Source organism: Leuciscus leuciscus (assembly GCF_965113295.1).
Source record: "Leuciscus leuciscus genome assembly, chromosome: 1".
In the NCBI taxonomy this organism is placed as follows: Eukaryota; Metazoa; Chordata; class Actinopteri; order Cypriniformes; family Leuciscidae; genus Leuciscus; species Leuciscus leuciscus.
Genome location: NC_138725.1, coordinates 23,883,632 through 23,906,441, shown reverse-complemented (window position 1 = coordinate 23,906,441; position 22,810 = coordinate 23,883,632). Strand labels below are relative to the sequence as shown.

The window sequence follows — 22,810 nt, the reverse complement described above, 5'->3', positions numbered from 1 at the left end:
CTTCAAAAAGTTAATAAAGAGATTGTAAAACTAATCCATATGAATTGAGAGGTTTAGTCAAAATTTTCTGAATTTTCACTTTACATTAACAGATTTAATTTAGGCTTTTATTTACATATACACATTTCACACAAAGAATGTTTTTTTAGAAACAAAACTTGCATTTTGTTGACATGTTTTTGTTTTTCTTCTGTTGAGATTGAAAATTGACAGGCCTGTATATATATATATATTTTTTTTTTTTTATTAGAAATACCGTATATATTTGGTGGTAGATTTGGACAATATGAGCAGAAATAAGACACTGTTAAGTCTATGTAAGTTCAGTGTTTAGTTATTATCATTAACAAGCATCAGCCTCTCCATTGTACCAGGGATATTACGCCTACATCATGTAGGCAATGTATTCCTTTTAATATGTATGCTTTATGCAATTTAGAAAACTTTTTGAAGTATAATCATATAAAGTGAAGTAATAATCTTATAACATAGATATAAGAAGGATTATGGTGAGAGTTTTAAGATGAGCCAGAAAGGGAAAGGGAGGGAGATACCTGTGAATGAGATTGGTTATGAACTGTTTAAAACAGGGAGGTGTGAATAAGATAATCTCTTGTCTAACTGCTAGTTGGTCCAACTAGTTCTTAAGACACGGTCTTAACATAGTGGCTACGTTTATGCAACTGGCCCCAGCTGGCTCCACACCTGAAAAATATGAATTGACATTAATTGCTTTTGGAAGGCTATTCATCAAAGCTGCATGTCTTCTGAGGTTGGATACCTGTTAAACCTGTTACACCTAATTCACCTGAACCAAACTGAGCTTAATTATCTGACAGCCTAAGCGAGTCGTACTCCACTCTATTAAAATCATGTGAATGACAATTTATTCTATACCATTACACCTGCCAGAATACGCAACTCAAATGTTTGATTGATGCATGCGTGGAGATTTTCTCACTTATTTTTCCTCTCAGGACAAGATCTTAATTCCGTCACTCCTGTTATAGCGGCGCTCCAGTCGATCTGCTACTCTACTACAGGAGAAATACGCCTTTATATGAAAGACATAGACATAAAACTAAAGCTGTTGTGAATTACAGTTCAATTTGGATGTGTGCTTTTAAAGTGACCAAATCGAGGTATAGGCTAATCTTTTATTAGCAGCTGGTCGGAATGTTGACTATAAGTTGACGTCCCTCCATAAACCAAAACCGAGAATTGTTTGCATTACATCAATATGTGAGCTGTGACATTAAGATCAGCTTTGGGGTGGTAATGTCATTTTAAGCTGCCCCGGCCCTCATTGCCACGCCCTTGCTTTCCCCCCAATTTCCCCAAACTTATGCCACTGTATTAAGTTTGCTATAAAAAAAAAATAAATAAAAAAAATCTCATTCAGTATTCAGCTTTGTGTTATCATGTGCCATAGTATGTTTTTGTTTCATCCTGAAAACCCCTTAACGTCCTCTTGACCATTTGGTGGAGCACATGTTGAGTCACTCTATTTTATTGAGAGGAGTACCTAACTTAAAGGGATAGTTCACTTTGAAATTAAATTTTGGTATGTTTTAGCTTACCTCAAGGGCATCCAAGATGTAGGTGTCTTTGTTTCTGCAGTAGTTTCAATTTTTATATTTTTTGGTCAAACTGTTCTTGTCTGTCAGTCATATAATGCAGGTCTATGGTCACCACCTCAAAGAGCATGCACAGAGAAGTCCAAATTAAACAATTTCCCATCGTAAGTACACATTGATGGCAAAAAAAAAAAAAAAAAACTCATTCAGTATTCAGCTTTGTGTTATCATGTGCCATAGTATGTTTTTGTTTCATCCTGAAAACCCCTTAACGTCCTCTTGACCATTTGGTAGAGAACATGTTGAGTCACTCTATTTTATTGAGAGGAGTACCTAACTTAAAGGGATAGTTCACTTTGAAATTAAATTTTGGTATGTTTTAGCTTACCTCAAGGGCATCCAAGATGTAGGTGTCTTTGTTTCCGCAGTAGTTTCAATTTTTATATTTTTTGGTCAAACTGTTCTTGTCTGTCAGTCATATAATGCAGGTCTATGGTCACCACCTCAAAGAGCATGCACAGAGAAGTCCAAATTAAACAATTTCCCATCGTAAGTACACATTGATGGCCTAAGACACGAAACGAGCGGTTTGTGTGAGAAAACGAACAGTATTTATATAGTTTTTACCGATAAAACGCACGAGAGATCGCTTTCCGGCGCTTGTGCAGACTAAGCCAGAATGTGCGCACACACGTCACACACCAGGAAGCGCGCGCGCCCTCAGATCACTTCGACGTGATTGTAGAGGTAAAAACGATATAAATACTGTTCGTTTTCTCACACAAACCGCTCGTTTTGGCCATCAATGTGTACTTACGATGGGGAATTGTTTAATTTGGACTTCTCTGTGCATGCTCTTTGAGATAGTGACCATAGACCTGCATGATATGACTGACAGACAAGAACGGTTTGACCAAAAAATATCAAAATTTAAACTACTGCGGAAACAAAGACACCTACATCTTGGATGCCCTTGAGGTAAGCTAAAACAAACCAAAATTTTATTTCAAAGTGAACTATCCCTTTAACTCAAGCTGATTGAGCCATCTCTACCATCTGATTGAGGTATGTTAAGACAAAAAAAAACCACTAGATGTCACTGTGTCAATCAACAGCACTTGTCACAACACTTCCTCAAATATGGGCTGCACCCCAATTCGCCTACTTATACTACACCCTAAAAGTATGTACTCTTTTTGTGAAGAAAAAGTTCATACTTTTGAGTGTGTAGCAAAAGAGTCGGCAAGCTTTGGGACATACTACTTCGTCATCTTTAACGGACAGATCTGTCGCGTGCATCCTGTCAGTAAAGGTGTCAATCATCTTGTCACAGTTAAAATCCTCTATTCAATCTAATTTAATTTCCTACCGTTTCGGAGAGAAATGTAGTAGCACTACTAAATGTATAAAATTACATTTTCCTGATGAAAATACAACCAGCAGACAGTAAAAGTTGTTGATAAAATATAAAAAGATAACAATATTACAACATTTAACCAATAATACTCAAAGCAAATACAAAAATTAGCTAAGAAAAAGTGAAAACTAATGAGATGAGTTAAAAAATGATGTAGTTTGGGTTGCTTAACAGCAGAATTGATCTCTTTTTGCAACGAGTCAGTATTCGCCTGTTTAACAATGTACACTGCTTTGAAACAATCTGTACTGTATAAAGCGCTATAGAAATAAAGTTGGCTTGTCTTGATTAGGCTGTGTTCAGACTGCAGGTGTAACAGGATTGTCTCTGCGCTGTGTTGTATTTAACTCATGATGGACATAAATTCACGGTTAAGGATAGATCTGTTGACAAAACAAATTCGGAAATCACACTTGCACTTGTTCGCAGCCATTCACTCTCTCGGCTGGTACGAATCTAAATTACTTCCAATTACACTGACTACATAAACAATTATACAACAACAAATTTGAAACACATGGTCTGTACTTGTTGGCAACACAAATGATCAGAATTGTGAATCACACTCGCACATGTTCTAAAATGTCTTTGTATTATTTTAATCTAACGTTGCTGGTGTCTCTTAACTCCCCTACAAGCGCTTGTCAATGTGTGTTGCAGGTTTTCTAATGTTGTTTCATTTAAATCTCAATTTGTTCTCTTTAGTTTAGTTTTCTAGGTAACTTTTTTACCTTAACTGAACAGCTTCGGAGTCACTGGAATGGTTATATTACTTATTTCGGGTTGAATGGTGGTCGTTTCGCACCCCCCTGGTGCCCGTGAGCGGAAAATACGCACTTGCAACTTTGAGCCAGCGGGCCACCGGCCGCCGCGTCAGGAAGTATCGCGTGATATCAGGTCTCGCGATGTAAACAATTGCTTTACGGCCAAAAGAAATCTGCTAAAATGCTGTCATTATTGCGCTCCCTCACGCTGTTCGAACCCGAATGAAGAAGACGTTTTAAAGAATGTCCCATCTGCTTTGATGTTGTTGATCTACTAGCCTCTGGTGTCTGAGAATCACCAACGAGTTTTTACAACAGTGTTGTCAAATATCTATTCCGAAGCTGTAGGAGGAGCTCTAGAGAGAAACCTGCGAGCAAAAAGCGAGAATACAGCGAAGAAATCCCAAAACTACTGAGCCCTGCTTTAAACAATGGCCTGTGCCAGTGTTGCCACCTTGTGGAACAATTGATTAGTGCAAAACAAATTGTGATGTTGTAATATGCAGAATAAAGACAACAAAAGCTAACTCCAAACGTCTATCTTTAATGTAGGAAGCATCAGTGAATCAGCAACTCATCAACTCTTCTACTTCATCATCTCTCTAGGTTCTTCTTATTAGGTTTTACTGTCCTCTAGCCGTCATACTCAGAATTACAATGATTCACAGAACACAACATCTTCCCCTTTGATGTGAACACAGGTTTCTCTCCGCTGTGGATCCTCATGTGATTCCTCAGACTTGATTTACATGTGAAGAGTTTTTTAGGCTTCTGTTTTTCCTTTCTTGTTCACGTCCATCAGGTCTAAAAGAAACATTATATCATGAGTTTTCAAATGAGAGACAAATGTGAAATGAAAAGTGAAGCTCAAAGTCAAGATCACTGATGAGTTCAATAGTAATTTTAATCTCATCAAATCTGGTCAACAACTGCTGTGCATGCTTTTGATCTATTTTAATATCATGAAGATGATTTGTGTTATAAATCCCTAGTTTGGTCATGAAACAATGTAAATCTGGTGAGCATCAGCATGTTCTTCATCATGAAGAATGAATGAGGAATCAAGAATAAACACCAACCTCTTTGTTCTTCAGTATCATGATGTTTCATTCTGCAGGTTCTGGATCACTGGCATTCTCTCCGTCCTCTCCTTCCAGATGCTTTCTGGCAGTTCTGCTAAAAACAAACAAGTTTAATTTCTTACAGACATGATACAAGAGGAATAATCAATATTTCAGACACTGAACTAAGTACTAAGGCTAATCACATGTTAAAAAAATAGTGACTGTGATCATGTAACTTAAGATTATCAGGTTTTGTCAAAGCCACAACAAACAAAACAAATTTAAAAAATACCTAGTAATGCAACAACCAATGGATGAAATTGCTGCAAGAAAAGTGCTTGAAAAGATATTCAGCGCTTCAAATAAACTCATTAACATACAGTTTAACTCATCGTACAGATGCATAAGCTGTTTACTCTGATGTGGTGTTCCCTTTGTGTAACTTATTAACCTTTATTTAAAGGGGAACATGGCAACTCTAGCCATTTCTTCACAGATTTTCCCTTTTGTTGTTGCGTGGTTTCTCAACGAACCCATATTTCACAACACTGTAGTAAAAAAATCCCCTTTTCTACCGCTGCTATTGTGCATTTGTTATTATGGGAGCCGGCCAACTTTATCGTGTGGAGCTATGTCTACCGAGGTGGGTAATACATCATACACAGTATCATATGGTGTGTGTTTATGTTGAATTGTCGTAAAGTAGTTTGTGTTTCTCGCTCGTTCTCGCTTCTCACGAGACTTCCTATTTCCAACTTACCGGGACGTTAGTCCCCATGTTGCAAGGGTGGTTTTCCGCTGGGGGGTGCGGGGAAACTCACTATTCTCACCAGAACAGGTTATTTACCCATCCAAATGATTTCTAAATTGATTTATTAAGTTGAAATAGTTGCCAAGTTCCCCTTTAACCCTCTGAGGTCTGAGCTGTTTTCTGGGCCCTGGAGGTGTTCTGACATGCTCTGACATTTGTGTTTTTTTCTGTTACTAGTGACATTTTCATGGCTAAAGTCTGATTACACTGTATTTAGCACAAACTCTGCTACAATAATATATCAGCAGCATGTATGTAAAAGTTTGTAGTTTTGAGATAATAACATTTATGCGTGGTTTGTGAAAATACAAAAAAAAATTCTCACTGAAATAAGGCCATGAAACCCATACTGATTATTTCTTCACAAGACTTTAGAAAATTGTATGACATAGCCTAGAATATTTGCTCCAAAACTATGTGAAAATCACCCTGACTGCTCATTCAGATAAGACAATATATTGATTTAAAATTTCTAAGATGTGTTTTGTGTGACAAAGCCATATGCGAAGAGGCGTGATCATCTCATTAATATGTAAGCTTTTAACACACTTTAAGACACTCCCCTAACTGCCCTATTAGGAGCGATCAGGCCCTGTCATTCAGAGCAACCTTGCACAAAGAATGAGGAGATTTAAAAAAGAATGGCTTTTAGATTGTTTGGATTTATTTACAACACAACACAATCCAAAAATACAAATGACAAAAGAGCACATTGAAAACAATGATCCAAAGACAGAGACCTTTGTGCCATTCCTAAAAACATTGTACATACCTTTAATTTCCAAGGTGTTTGATTTTCACTTTACCATGTTCATGTACAGAGACTCATGTGAATGTTGAAGTCAGCAGGACTCAGTTGCATCTGGTCCCTGAAAGAAAAAAAAAAGGAAAAAACTGTGAACATACTGATATCAAGAGAAACTATAGGGCTGCACGATTTTGGGAATAGATTTTAGATTTTTCTGGTTAAAATTTCTTTTTAAAATTCACAGAATACACACACACACGTTTCCAACAATATAAAATGAACACCAGGTTTGTTGTGCCTTGTAGGCATAGGCTACGCAGTGCTGCATAAAATAATAATAACAATAAATTAAATCTTACAAAAGATTTCAAGAACAACTACGCTAGAGAAAAATATATTGATTATCATATGTTACTTCAAATGTTTCCATTCGTTATGATGATATGAAATGAGATAATAGTAAAAACATAAAGCCTAATGTTTGGTGCATTTTTCCTTTCAAACGCAATCGCGCTCCAAAATATGATACATTAAAACCCACAGCGCGCTCCAAAATATAATACTCAAACCCACAGCGCGCTCCAAAATATGATACATTCAAACGCCATCGCGCTCCAAAATATTAAACATTATGGTTATACATATCTATGTTTGAGCAGATATCCACAAACAGTATTTAACAGGAAACACGGGTCTAAATAGTATAATATTCACCATATATCTAGCAACAGTTCAACTGCAATGTGAAGTTTATGCAACAATACCATAAACTAATAAGTAAGAATTTCTTACCTTACATCTTTCTTGTCTTCAAATCGCGTTCTTCTTCTTCTGAGTTAAATCCAATGTAAGCTCACGGCGTGTCTTCCAAACTCGACGAAAAGCAGAGACTTGTGAAGTGTTTTGGTGTTTTGTGTTTGAGGGTACGAGGGCGTTCGCGTCCCATGTGGAGATTTGCATGTGAATCTCTTTTGCGCGAGTGGGCGTGTCGAATTAAAAAGTAATTAGCAAGCGTTTGAGATACTGGACATCCTGTTGGTTTTATACAAATTACTTAAACAGAGAATATTTGTTTGCAGTTTGAATCCGATCATTTAAAAGTACACACTTAAATGTGTATAAAGGTATATGGCTCATAAATGTGTGAGAAGGATTCGCTGAGTTTTGTTTCAGTTTATAGACGTGCTCAAGAAAAAAAAGTTCACCGCGACGGAGAGGCAGAACGCACACCCTGTTTATTTTCTTTATTTTACAAAAGCACAATGTTTTGATTTGATTCTAAGTGGACACATACAAAAGTAAAAATATCACAGATTATTTTTTTATATTTCTTTTTTCTGTATAACCATAAATGACGGAGTAATTTAAGTTTATGTTGCTGCTATGTGAAAAAAATCCAGCAAAACGCGTCGGCGCGTTTCTCGACCTCAGAGGGTTAACCAGGCAAATTACTTAAGAACATGTACTTATTTTCAACAACAGCTTGACAGGAGAGTTCAAATCTCATGAAGAAAAAGTGTGGAAGACCTGGTGGTCCTTGATTAGTGCTTGAAATTTACTCTCAAAAGGATGTATGAACCCTGAAATGAATAATGTAAAAACATTTGTCTATTTCTGCCACAATACCATGGTTACAGTTAGCATTATTACATTAAATCCATAGAGAATATTGGTGATTTGTGGACTTAAACGCCTTGTAACTTAAAACTTCATGAACTTGTTCGTTCAAGGCACAATGTTTCTCGTGGCTTCCAGGGTTGGGTTAGATTATGGTATTTTTTTTATACTGGTGCCAAATCGATACTTTTAAAACAGTACCGGTGCCTAAACGGTGCCTGTACCAATATAAAAAAAGGAGAGCCTAAAAATGTTGGTGAATGACATTAAAGAACGTTTTTTATTGAAATTTCACTTTATTTTGATGGTCCCTTTAACACATTCTGTTGACTATAAGTAACGTTGCACCTACATGTCTACTAACTCTCATTAGAGTGTTAGTTAAGTATTAACAGACTGGTAGGGTTAGGGTTAGATTAAGTTGACATGTAGTTGCAAAATTACTTATAGTCAGTAGAGTGTCTGTTGGAGGACCATCACAATAAAGTGTTTGCAGACATTAAGCAGATAGTCTACTTATACTCCAATGAAAGTTAGTTGAGATATAGTTGCAAAGTTCCTTATAGTCAACAGCACGTTCAAAAGGGACCATCAAAATAAAGTGTTACCAACATCTTAAAATGTAATATATTTAATAGTAAATAGTATTAAAAAATAGTAAATAATCTAAATATTAGTAATCTAAATACAAAACAGAACAAATTTACAGAACATATTCACAATAAAACCTAAGTCACCTAACCCAAATACAATAATTTAACACTACAGTACTAATAACAGCAAAGTAGTCTGTATTCTTGGTATTTCAGCAATTCTTTACACATTTTTTGTGTTCTCTGGCCAAATACGACACCTCACCTGACTTCTGTCCTGCACAAGGTGATTTATTCAAGGTTATTTTAGAACGCATCACTTTAAATGCTGTGACACGAAACCCTTCGTGGAAGAAGAACGCCGTCATGTTTACAACTGTGACTATCAGCTCATCAGGATCAACTGAATTCTGGATTTTCAAAAGTACCTGTATGTGAGGTTTGCGCCGCGGCTCTATTCTTGCAGTAAACTTGCACAACGTTCTTGAATGAATAATTATGTTTTTGTATGGACATCGACTTTACATTTTCACAGAAAACATGACGCGGAACAAATAACGAACTGTCACTGCTGAGCGTGTGTTTCTCTGGTTCAGTGCCAGCCAACGCAGATTTGAATTTAGAAGTTGATGATCACATGATCTGAACATTAAGCACACCGGTGTGAACGATCGTAAGCGTCAAAGGGTTAACTAGCAATCACATGCGGTGATGATGTTTCTTACATCCGTTTCGGAGAACCAGAGGGCAGATATTTCAACCGACAGCTGAAGTGGCACCGAAATGAGGCACCGAAATCTGTTTTGATTCGGTCCGGTTACATACCGGTTACTTAGGGTGTATTCACACCAGGAAAGTCCGATAGTTCAATTGCTTTGGTCCGGACCAAAAACAATGTTGATTTTTATTTATTTTTTGCTACGGTTCTCACTGTTCTTTTTGCAAGTGAACCAAAATTTGTAAACAAAACCACAAGTGTGCTAAGGTCGGCATTTATTGGACAGGAATTCTCAAGCAGGGAAAAGCAGTCAGTGCAAAAACAGGCTCAGCATGGAGATATTTCGTAATGCAATATTTGTGCTTTTACTGACTCGTTGGAATCACAAATTACAAGCAGAGATAAATACTAAATAACAAAGTTACAAAGTCTAACAGTTGTATTCCAATAGGCTACAGAAATTATTCTGTAAATTACACCTATGACATAACCAAAAAAATAAAAATACTTGCCGAGACGGGTAGACGAGTTTTTAACATCATTTTGTGTGCATGTGTGTCCATTCAAAGGCAAGGAAACACAAAAGAGGAATCAATTCGGTGTTCGCACGCACTTCGTGCGACTAGGCATGAAAAGTTCAGCAGATTATTTGCGCTAAATGAATGGTTAATGTCATGGTGCAATGAGCAGAAACTGCTCTTTGTAAATAACTGGAATCTGTTCACGCGGGAGTGAACGACATCAGGCTGCACCAGACGGAGATTCTGAAGAAAGACTTCAGGAATCTATTCGATACGGTATGCAGCACATCGCCTGAAACAACGATCATTGTGTCAGGACCGCTTCCCACGTACCGACTAGGGCATGAAAAGTTCAGCAGATTATTTGCGCTAAATGAATGGTTAATGTCATGGTGCAATGAGCAGAAACTGCTCTTTGTAAATAACTGGAATCTGTTCACGCGGGAGTGAACGACATCAGGCTGCGCCAGACGGAGATTCTGAAGAAAGACTTCAGGAATCTATTCGATACGGTATGCAGCACATCGCCTGAAACAACGATCATTGTGTCAGGACCGCTTCCCACGTACCGACTAGGGCATGAAAAGTTCAGCAGATTATTTGCGCTAAATGAATGGTTAATGTCATGGTGCAATGAGCAGAAACTGCTCTTTGTAAATAACTGGAATCTGTTCACGCGGGAGTGAACGACATCAGGCTGCGCCAGACGGAGATTCTGAAGAAAGACTTCAGGAATCTATTCGATACGGTATGCAGCACATCGCCTGAAACAACGATCATTGTGTCAGGACCGCTTCCCACGTACCGACTAGGGCATGAAAAGTTCAGCAGATTATTTGCGCTAAATGAATGGTTAATGTCATGGTGCAATGAGCAGAAACTGCTCTTTGTAAATAACTGGAATCTGTTCACGCGGGAGTGCACGACATCAGGCTGCGCCAGACGGAGATTCTGAAGAAAGACTTCAGGAATCTATTCGATACGGTATGCAGCACATCGCCTGAAACAACGATCATTGTGTCAGGACCGCTTCCCACGTACCGACTAGGGCATGAAAAGTTCAGCAGATTATTTGCGCTAAATGAATGGTTAATGTCATGGTGCAATGAGCAGAAACTGCTCTTTGTAAATAACTGGAATCTGTTCACGCGGGAGTGAACGACATCAGGCTGCGCCAGACGGAGATTCTGAAGAAAGACTTCAGGAATCTATTCGATACGGTATGCAGCACATCGCCTGAAACAACGATCATTGTGTCAGGACCGCTTCCCACGTACCGACTAGGGCATGAAAAGTTCAGCAGATTATTTGCGCTAAATGAATGGTTAATGTCATGGTGCAATGAGCAGAAACTGCTCTTTGTAAATAACTGGAATCTGTTTTGGGAGCGTCCTAGGCTTTTCCGTGCTGATGGCTTACACCCAAGCAGATTCGGAGCGGCTCTTCTGTCAGATAACATCTCCAAAATGTTAAATACCCTTTGACTAGTAACCAAAAGTCCAAATCATAGTCTCTGCTGCACCAATTCAACTGATATAAATACTAGTGTAGAACATTGCATAGAAACCGTGTCTATTCCTCGTTTAGTGAGATCAAATAATAAATCTAATGCAGGATCTAGGAAAAATCTAATTGTTATTAAAACAGAAAATGTTGCTATTTGTAAACAAAAACTATTTCTAAAGCTAGGTCTTCTAAACATTAGATCACTCACACCTAAGGCAGTTATTGTAAATGAAATAGTCACAGATAATAGCTTCGATGTACTTTGCCTTACTGAAACCTGGCTTAAACCAAATGATTATTTCGGTATTAATGAGTCTACTCCTCCTGGATACTGTTATAAGCATGAGCCCCGTCTGATTGGTCGTGGCGGAGGTGTTGCAACCATTTATAGAGATATTCTAAATGTTACTCAGAAAACGGGTTATACGTTTATTTCATTTGAAGTACTTGTACTAAATGTTACGCTCTTAGATGTTAGAAAAACATCCCTATTATCTCTAGCCTTGGCTACCGTATATAGACCGCCAGGGCCTTACGCTGATTTCCTAAAAGAGTTTGCAGACTTTCTCTCAGACCTATTAGTCAATGTCGATAAAGCATTAATTGTTGGAGATTTTAACATACACGTAGATAATCCAAATGATGCGTTAGGAGCTGCGTTTACAGATTTATTAAATTCATTTGGGGTCAAGCAAAACGTCACCGGACCAACACATCGTCTTAATCATACACTCGATTTGAATATATCACATGGAACCGATCCAACCGATATAGATATCATTCCACAAAGTGATGAAGTCACTGATCACTACATGGTAACTTGCATATTACGTACTGCTGTAATATGTCATGCAGCACCGCGTTATCGACCAGGCAGAACAATCCTTCCATCCACCATAGATAATTTCTCAAATTGCTTATCTAATCTGTCTCAGCTGCTGCCTGAACCCAAACAAACAGATGAACTAGAAGAACTAACTAGCACTATGAGCACCATTCTCTCTAGAACATTGGATGTGGTTGCACCTATTAAATTAAAAAAGGTCAGAGAGAAAAATAAAGCACCATGGTATAACAATACTACGCATGTTTTAAAGAGAGAAACCCGTATTTTAGAGCGTAAATGGAAACAAACTAATTTAGAGGTCTTTAGAATCGCGTGGAAAGACAGTATGTCACGTTATAAAAAGGCCCTAAAAGCGGCCAGGGCTGAGCACCTCCGCAAACTAATAGAAAACAACCAAAATAATCCAAGGTTTTTTTTTAACACCGTGGCTAAACTAACAAATAAACAGACGTCACCCGAACAAAATATCCCGTTACAGTTCAGTAGTAATGATTTCATGAACTTCTTCACTGAGAAAATAGAAAGCATCAGAACCACAATTGTAAACGTTCAATCTTCAATCGCGCCTTATAATTCAGCTTCAATTATCACCCCGCAAGAACAATTACAGTGCTTTACAACTATAGAACAAAAAGAGTTAAATAAACTTATCACTTCATCTAGAACAACAACATGTTTATTAGATCCTATACCAACTAAACTACTGAAAGAAGTGTTACCTGTAGTGGAAGAGCCTCTCCTCAATATTATTAACTCGTCTTTATCTTTAGGTCATGTTCCAAGAACGTTTAAACTGGCAGTTATAAAACCTCTCATTAAGAAACCACAATTAGATCATAATAATCTAGCAAATTATAGACCCATTTCAAATCTTCCATTTATGTCTAAAATATTAGAAAAAGTGGTGTCCGCTCAACTGGGCTCTTTCTTGCAACAAAATGATATCTATGAAAAGTTTCAGTCTGGATTCAGACCGCATCATAGCACTGAAACTGCACTCGTTAAAATCACAAATGATTTACTTTTAGCTTCTGACCAAGGCTGTATCTCAATACTAGTTTTACTTGATCTTAGTGCTGCGTTCGATACTATAGATCACACATTACTCTTAGATCGACTACAAAATTATACTGGTGTTCAAGGACAAGCACTAAGCTGGTTCAAATCATACCTATCTGACCGCTACCATTTTGTCTATTTAAATGGAGAAAAATCGATCATAACTCCAGTAAACTATGGAGTGCCGCAGGGATCTGTATTAGGCCCTCTGTTATTTTCAATATATATGATGCCACTTGGAAATATTATAAGGAAACATGGAATTAGTTTCCATTGTTATGCTGATGACACTCAAATATATATTTCATCAAGGCCGGATGAAAACGCTAAATTTTCCAAATTGACAGAGTGTGTTAAAGATATAAAAGATTGGATGACGCGTAATTTTCTTTTATTAAATCCAGACAAGACAGAGGTAATACTTATCGGTTCAAAAAACCGCCTACAAAACCTCGCACAATACAACTTTAACATCATAGGATGTCCTGTTACTTTATCCTCTACAGTAAAAGACCTGGGTGTTATACTCGATTGCAACCTGTCTTTTGAAAATCATATTTCATATGTTACAAAAACAGCCTTTTTCCACCTTAGAAACATTGCTAAGCTACGTAATATGCTATCAGTTTCTGATGCAGAAAAGTTAGTTCATGCATTCATGACCTCGAGACTGGATTACTGTAATGCTTTATTAGCTGGTTGTCCTGCATCCTCGATAAACAAGCTACAGTTAGTCCAAAATGCCGCCGCTAGAGTTCTTACGAGATCAAGAAAATATGATCATATAACACCGATTTTATCATCACTGCATTGGTTACCTATAAAGTTCCGTATTAATTACAAGGTATTGCTACTGACTTATAAAGCCCTAAACGGCTTAGCTCCAGTCTATTTAACGGATCTTCTATCGCCCTATAATCCATCGCGCTCGTTAAGATCACTAAATTCAAGGCTTTTGGTCATACCTAGGATATCCAGAACCACCAAAGGAGGGAGAGCATTTTCACATTTGGCTCCAAAACTCTGGAATAGTCTTCCTGATACTGTTCGTTGCTCAGACTCGCTCTCCCAGTTTAAAACTAGATTAAAGTCGCATCTCTTCAGCCAGGCATTCTTATAATCCCACAGTTCAAACTACAATCCGGCCTCTAGCTCATAAATGCCAGAGGAGAACTGGCCCCCGACTGAGCCTGGGTTCTCCCAAGGTTTTTTTTCTCCATTAGGTCACCTGATGGAGTTTTAGGACACCATTAGGTCACTTGATGGAGTTTTTCGTTTCCTTGCCACTGTTGCCTTTGGCTTGCTCAGTTGGGGATATTTTGGGGATATTTAATTTTATTTGATCAATCAATAAATTCCTCTTGAAACAAACTTTGTTGTATTATTTAAATTTAATACTGTGAAGCTGCTTTGATACAATCTGTATTGTGAAAAGCGCTATACAAATAAACTTGACTTGACTTGACTTGACTTCGGGTAATGAGTGAATCCCGATTTTTGCCTCTTTTGCGTTTAAAATTGTTTGAACACGTCCAAATGACAAACTTTCACTCTATGATGGTTAAATTTAGTAGTTAATCCGCAAATCACATGCGTGCCGAACCGTGTGGCAGCTGGTCCTTACAGATCACAGATTAATGTAGCCTATAGGCATTTTATCACCCCAAATTACAAATCTGACCCTGTCAAAAAAGGTGGAGTGCTTTTTGCAATTGGGTCGGTTCATGTTCACACCGTAAACAAACCGTACCAGAGTTCGTTTGGAACCGTACCGAGAACGTACCTCTTCAGCTGGGTCTCGGTTCGGTGGTTTGGTCCTCACCCGAGTGTGATTGCTGTATTCACACCTGCCCAAAAGATTCGCACCAAGGGGGGAAATGAACTTGAGTTCAATTCAATCGAACCAAACAAGTCAGGTGTGAATACACCCTTAGGTACTGGTTCCATATCGGTGCCAGGTTTCGGTACCCAACCCTACTTCCAAGTCAGTGCTGATCTGATATACGGTTAATAACAGAGAATTCTGTGTTGTGTTGTTAATACTGCGCTGAATACAAATGCTTTCTCACTAGATCTCGCTGCGATGTTATTAATACTGAATTAAAGGGATAGTTCACCCCAAAATGTTAATTAGCTCATGATTTACTCACCCTTAAGTCATCCTATATGACTGTTTCGTGTTCAGAGGATATGTGTTTGTGTTGTTGTTTTTGCTGTCACTCTCTCTTCGCTGTCATCTTTCAGGGCGGTGCTGCCGGCCGTCCATCATCATCATCATTACGACGTACACCTGAATTCCTTACTATAAGAGGCTGACGTAGATCGGAAGCGACAGAGAGAGAAGGAGCTTTGTTTGATTTTCGTTTTGGTTCACGCGGCGGCGTGTCCTGTTTTGTTGTTTTGTTGGTTATATTTTGAGTTACTTGGTTATTTTCTCTCAGTGTTGGTTATTTTTGATTTACGTTGGACTTGAGTCCATACGTTTCTTTTGTATATTGCTTTATAACCGGCCAGGGAGTAGTGAGTAGGATAGTATGTCACGTGACTTCCATTCATGCAACACCTAGGGAAATCCATGTTAGTACATCAGGTAAGGAGCGGGTGCTATTGTTGTATGTTTTCGTTTTTACGTAGTGTAGGTTAGGTAGGACGGGCTGAGCGCCGTCAACTTTGTTTTGTATTATTTTCCTGTTGTAGCAGTTTAGTGGGGATGGGAATGTAGTTAGAGTGTGGGTTTTTGTTTTGTTTATTTCTTTAATTTAGCCCCGCTCAGGCTCCTACTCCCTGGGTACGGTATTTTGTCTCTCTCTCCTTTTTTTTTTGTGTGCACGCTGGTGCGACAAATAAATATATGCACTTTCATAACTCAAATCCTGGTTTTGTCCTTTTTGCACCAGCACCTTAACCACGTTAACCGGGTTAATTAATCCGGGAATTATTTTTATTATTTTATGTTGTGTTCCCTCATGCCCTTAGCCATTTTAGGGACGTAACATAAATGTGGGGGCTCGTCCGTTCCTTAAAGCCTGGACGTTGTTGAGGTGCTGGTTCAAGTTGTTGAGTACTTTAGAGAAGGATTTAGTACGTTTGTCGGGTGCATTAGAGAATGATTTAGGGATTGTGTGGGTGTTTTCTTGTGGATTTGGTTGGTGGCCTATGGTTCGTTTGTGAAGTTCATTATGACATCGTACGCACAAAATTTCATTGAGAACCCTTCGTTTGAGGCGTTTGAGAGATGTCGAAAAGATGAATTGATTGTCATAGCTGACCACTTCCGAATTTCTGTTAGGCAACAATTGTTAAAAAGGGAGATTAAAGATTTTTTATTGCATCGATTAGTGGAAATGGATGTTTTAGTTTTATCGGAGACGGAGGGAGAAGCAGTTCAAATCGCAGAGGATGCGCAAAGTACAAAGGCTGGGACGGAGACCGAGGTCGGAGCCCGAGCAGCTTTGCCACCCTTTGAGCCGTTTTCTCCGGCCACGCCGGGATCGATAGGGGAGTCGAAACTGAAAGTTCGTCTCGCCCGACTCCGTATGGAAGCGGAGGAGAGAGTTCAAGTACGCCAGGGCGAATTTGATCTGCGGCTCAAAATCCGTAGGTTGGAAATAGATGCTGAGAAAGAAGTGAACTTGCGCCGGTTAGAGTTGGAGGGGAGGAAGCTCGCACCTGTCACTGCTGGTCCGGTCACTTCCAGCTCGGTGAGTAAAGAGGGTGCAGTTCGAGCTCCTACAGCCTCGGCTGCTTTCGATGTGAGTAAAAATCTTCCTTTGGTGCCTTTGTTCAGAGAGTCGGAGGTGGATAGCTATTTTGGGGTTTTCGAACGGATAGCGGTCTCGTTAGGATGGCCAAAAGATGTATGGGCATTATTGTTGCAGTGCCGGCTGTCAGGAAAAGCTTTGGAAGTTTTTTCTGCACTTTCGTTAGCGGATAGTTTACAGTATGAGACCGTTAAGACGGCTATCCTTCGTTCGTTTGAGTTAGTCCCTGAGGCTTACCGGCAAAAATTTAGAAATCACAAGAAAAGTGTGAATCAAACATTTGTTGAATTCGCTCGCGAGAAAGGGGTGTTATTCGATAAATGGTGTGTATCAAGTAAAGTGACAGATTTTTCCTCTCTCCGTGAATTAATGTTACTTGAGGATTTTAAGAGATGCTTGCCGGAACGCATTGTTCTGTATTTGAATGAGCAAAAAGTCACTGATCTTGCCACGGCAGCCGTGCGCGCTGATGAGTTTGCGCTCACACATAAGAATGTGTTTTTTAGTGCGCGCCCGGAAAGAAACACGACTGTTGTTGCTCAGCCTCAGTTATTTCAGGGGAAACCTGCTAACGAACAGGCGAGGATGGCGAATGAACTATCGAAAGAGAGACGTGAGTGCTATTATTGCCATAAAGCCGGTCACGTGATTGCAGATTGCTTAGTGCTGAAACGCAAACAGCAGAGTTCGCCACAGCAGAGACCTGTTGCTTTTGTGAACACGGCTTCTGAAGATCTGACAGAAGTGTTACCTGATGGTATATACAAACCTTTCTTATTGAAAGGATTTGTATCATTTGGTGGTAAGCTTGAGGAGCAGGTGGAAATACAGATTTTGCGGGATACCGGAGCTGCTTATTCATTTATATGTGCTGATGCGCTGCCCTTTTCTGAGCGGTCACATTTAGGGTCTAGCATTTTAGTTCAGGGGTTTTGTATGGAAGTGGTGAAGGTGCCTTTACATCGTATACATGTGAAGTCTGATTTAGTCACTGGATTTGTTAATGTGGGGGTGCGTTCTGCGCTTCCAGTGCCAGGGGTATCATTTATTTTAGGAAATGACCTGGCTGGAGGGAGAGTTTTGCCGGCACTGGAAGTAGTTGACAACCCTATGTTCACTCCGGAATCGGACGAGTTAGCCCAGACGTACCCTGAACTGTTTTCCGCATGCGTCCTCACTCGTGCGCAGGTTAAAAAAAAAGGTGATGAGGTTGTATTGAATGATACCTTTTTGTGTGTAGCTGATGAGTCTGGTGAAGTTACTGCACAGGATGATCCTGTTAGTAAAGACTCGGAAGTTGCTAAGGTCCATGTTCTTTTTCCCTTATCCGTTACTCGTGAGGAAGTTGTGGAGGCTCAGAAGTCGGATGAAACTTTGTTTAAGTGTTTCATTGCAGCAAGGGATGGTAAAGATAAGGGTGCTTCATATATTATAGATGATGGTCTGCTAGTGCGTAAATGGCAGCCGACCACCACTGTGAGTGACGAGGGTGCATCAGTATACCAGGTGGTGATTCCCTCTGTCTATCGCCCTCATGTACTTTCCCTGGCTCATGATCACGTTTTATCCGGACATTTGGGGGTTACCAAAACGTATGGCCGTATTTTGCGACACTTTTTCTGGCCTGGACTTAAGAAGGATGTAGCAAATTTTTGTCGCACATGTCACACTTGTCAATATATGGGAAAACCGAATCAAGTTATTCCCCCGGCTCCGCTCGTGCCAATTCCAGCTCTGGGTGAGCCGTTTGAGAGTGTGATTGTGGATTGTGTGGGACCGCTCCCGAAAACAAAATCGGGCAATCAATTCGTTCTCACTATTATGTGTTCTGCTACTCGTTATCCAGAGGCCATACCTTTGCGTACAATTACTGCTAAAGCCGTAGTTAAGTCCCTCATTACATTTTTTTCTACTTTTGGATTGCCGAAATTCGTCCAAACTGATCAGGGAACGAATTTCCTTTCAAAATTGTTTAAGCAGGTATTGAGTTTGCTCAATATAAAACATCGTGTGTCAAGTCCATATCATCCCGAAAGCCAGAGAGCCCTGGAGAGATTCCACCAAACTCTGAAATCAATGCTGAAGAAGTATTGTGTGGAGACGGGTAACGAATGGGACGAGGGAATTCCTTTCGTTTTATTCGCTATTCGGGAGACTGTACAGGAGTCATTACGGTTTAGCCCAGCTGATCTGGTCTTCGGACATTCTGTTAGAGGACCGTTAAAAGTGCTTAAGGAACAAATGCTAGGCATTAGTTGTGACTTGAGTCCCAAGGTTAATGTGCTGGATTATGTTTGTAGACTCCGTGAACGGGTGCAGAACGCCTGTGACTTGGCTAAAGATTTTTTATCTCAGGCTCAGAGTAACATGAAAAAACGATTTGATAAAAAAACAGTTCTTCGTTCATTTTCCGTTGGAGACCGAGTATTGGTGTTGTTGCCTATACCCGGGTCTGCATTGTCAGCACGCTTTGCAGGACCGTATGAAATCGTGGGTAAAAAGAGTGAAACTGACTATGTGATTAACACGCCTGACAGGAAGCGACAACGAAGAGTCTGTCATATTAACATGCTGAAAACGTATCATTCTAGAGATGACGTGTTGGTAAAATCTCCTACGGAGGAGATTGCAAGGCCCACGATCTCTCCGGTGGCTGTGAATTGTCACGTAGGAGCGTCATCTGCTGGTGTACTGGTCGATGAGGATGGTTTGACGTTACGCAGCGACCCATTGTTGTGCGCGCGGTTGTCAAACTCCGAGGTATTGAGCGATCTTTCTAACTTTCTTGTCGGGTTAACTGAGTCACAGAAACAGGACATGATCGCACTCATCCGTGGTTTTCCTGCAATTTGTGGTGACGTTCCTACTCAGACTCGGGTGTTGTACCATGACATTAACGTGAGGGACGCGCACCCTATTAAGCAGCATCCCTACAGAATAAATGCCACTAAAAGATCTCTAATGAGAGAAGAAGTTGATTATTTAGTAAGAGAAGGTCTTGCTGAACCCAGTAGTAGCCCGTGGAGCTCACCATGTCTACTTGTTCCGAAGTCCGAAGGAAATGATCGATTCTGTACGGATTATCGTAAGATCAATGCTGTCACTGTGCCAGACTGTTACCCTTTGCCTCGCATGGAGGATTGTATTGACAATTTAGGCTCAGCCCAGTTCGTTAGTAAATTAGATCTGCTGAAGGGATATTGGCAGGTGCCTTTAACCCCTCGCGCTTCAGAGGTCTCTGCCTTCGTTACACCTGACTCATTCATGCAATACCGGGTGATGGCATTCGGGTTACGAAATGCACCGGCCACCTTCCAAAGACTAGTAAATACTGTACTCGCCGGGGTTTCGAACTGCAGTGCTTATTTAGACGATTTAGTGGTGTATTCAACGAGCTGGTCGGAACATCTATCTTTGTTGGGAACAGTATTTCAACGCCTTGAAGCAGCTTCGTTAACATTGAATTTGGCCAAGTGCGAAATTGGCAAGGCTACGGTCACCTATTTGGGGAAGCAGGTAGGCCAGGGCCAAGTTCGACCAGTGGAAGCAAAGATTGCAGCCATCCTCGAGTTTCCAGCGCCGTCAACCAGGCGTGAATTGCGGCGTTTTATTGGGATGGCAGGATATTACAGGAATTTCTGTAGAAATTTCTCCATTGTGGCTCGTCCTTTGACGGATCTGCTTAGTCCCTCAAAATCCTTTGGCTGGTCTTCAGAAAGTCAGCAAGCGTTTGAGAATATTAAGGCACTATTGTGCAGTACGCCGGTGTTATCTGCGCCCAATTTCGCGGTGCCGTTTAAGCTTGAAGTGGACGCGAGTGCGTATGGTACGGGTGCAGTGCTTCTCCAAGAGAATGCAGATGGAGTTGACCATCCGATTTGTTACTTTTCCAAGAAATTTAATAAGCACCAAGTCAACTATTCAACCATTGAAAAAGAGGCGTTAGCCTTGCTATTGGCACTCCAGAATTTTGAAGTTTACGTTGGATCTACGGTATGTCCGGTAATTGTTTACACTGACCATAATCCCTTAACCTTTTTGTGCCGAATGTATAACCAGAACCAGAGGTTAATGAGGTGGGCTTTGATTGTCCAAAATTATAACATCGAAATTCGGCATAAGAGAGGCTCTGAGAACGTAGTAGCCGATGCGCTTTCCAGGGTTTGAGTAAACCAACGTGTAGCCTATGTGTGTTTTTTTTTTTTTTTTTTTTTTTTCTCTCTTCTCCCCCCCTTTGTGGAAATGTGACAAACATAATATTGTATGTTTGTTTTTTTTAGGGTGGGGATGTTACGTGTTCAGAGGATATGTGTTTGTGTTGTTGTTTTTGCTGTCACTCTCTCTTCGCTGTCATCTTTCAGGGCGGTGCTGCCGGCCGTCCATCATCATCATCATTACGACGTACACCTGAATTCCTTACTATAAGAGGCTGACGTAGATCGGAAGCGACAGAGAGAGAAGGAGCTTTGTTTGATTTTCGTTTTGGTTCACGCGGCGGCGTGTCCTGTTTTGTTGTTTTGTTGGTTATATTTTGAGTTACTTGGTTATTTTCTCTCAGTGTTGGTTATTTTTGATTTACGTTGGACTTGAGTCCATACGTTTCTTTTGTATATTGCTTTATAACCGGCCAGGGAGTAGTGAGTAGGATAGTATGTCACGTGACTTCCATTCATGCAACACCTAGGGAAATCCGTGTTAGTACATCAGGTAAGGAGCGGGTGCTATTGTTGTATGTTTTCGTTTTTACGTAGTGTAGGTTAGGTAGGACGGGCTGAGCGCCGTCAACTTTGTTTTGTATTATTTTCCTGTTGTAGCAGTTTAGTGGGGATGGGAATGTAGTTAGAGTGTGGGTTTTTGTTTTGTTTATTTCTTTAATTTAGCCCCGCTCAGGCTCCTACTCCCTGGGTACGGTATTTTGTCTCTCTCTCCTTTTTTTTTTGTGTGCACGCTGGTGCGACAAATAAATATATGCACTTTCATAACTCAAATCCTGGTTTTGTCCTTTTTGCACCAGCACCTTAACCACGTTAACCGGGTTAATTAATCCGGGAATTATTTTTATTATTTTATGTTGTGTTCCCTCATGCCCTTAGCCATTTTAGGGACGTAACAATGACATTCTTCTTTTAGATGAACAATCGGAGTTCTATATTTTTTTTTTTAATTCCCAGTTTTGTTATGGATTATAATGAATTTGCGTTTTTTGCTTTGATCTGAACTGACAAATTAGACATTCCTGTTGGTTGAACACGAGTTAATAGATATCAATCAATCAACAAAGTGTCCTGTGCTCACCACACACCGGCTATAGGTGGAGAGGAGAGATTTGGCTATAGAGTGATGTGTGTCTAACTTACACAGAAGACTTTGTTTCTCGGCACATGAAAATAAACTACTTACTGTGATCTCAGACTGCGGTGATGTGGTTTCTCCACTGCATGGATCTTCATGTGTAGCTTCAGGTGAGTTTTAATAGAGAAACTCTTTCCACACTGATCACACATGTGCGGCTTCTCTCTGCTGTGGATCCTCTCATGTCTTTTCAGATTTGTTAACTGACTGAATCTCTTGTCACAGTGTGAACACTTGTAAGGTTTTTCTCCAGTATGGATCATCTCATGTGTTTTCAGTTGTGATGACACACTGAATCTCTTGTTGCAGTGTGAACACTTGTAAGGTTTTTCTCCAGTATGGATCATCTCATGTGTTTTCAGATTTGATGACACACTGAATCTCTTGTTGCAGTGTGAACACTTGTAAGGTTTTTCTCCAGTATGGATCATCTCATGTGTTTTCAGATTTGATGA

The 22,810-nt window shown here is 39.8% G+C and overlaps 2 protein-coding genes across 2 annotated transcripts in view; both read right to left on the bottom strand.

Annotated features, from left to right (window-relative positions):
* LOC309501625 (uncharacterized protein) overlaps nt 1-22,810 on the bottom strand; it is a 78,918-nt gene that overhangs the window by 53,892 nt on the left and 2,216 nt on the right. The gene's annotated exons all lie outside the window — the stretch shown is intronic.
* Nucleotides 4,295-22,795, bottom strand: LOC309502789 (uncharacterized protein). The gene is made up of 3 exons (XM_082175321.1): nt 22,404-22,795; nt 4,838-4,934; nt 4,295-4,562 (listed from the first exon to the last, which is right to left on the bottom strand). The coding sequence occupies exons 1-2, from the start codon at nt 22,784-22,786 to the stop codon at nt 4,865-4,867; spliced, it is 453 nt and encodes a 150-aa protein (XP_082031447.1). The 5' UTR covers nt 22,787-22,795; the 3' UTR covers nt 4,295-4,562; nt 4,838-4,864.

Coding starts and splice junctions, on each gene's coding strand:
- LOC309502789 (XM_082175321.1), bottom strand. CDS start 22,786: ATGATCCATACTGGAGAAAAACCTTACAAGTGTTCACACTGCAACAAG. Junction 4,935..22,403: donor CACCGCAGTCTGAGATCACA/GTAAGTAGTTTA, acceptor GTTTGTTTTTAG/CAGAACTGCCAGAAAGCATC.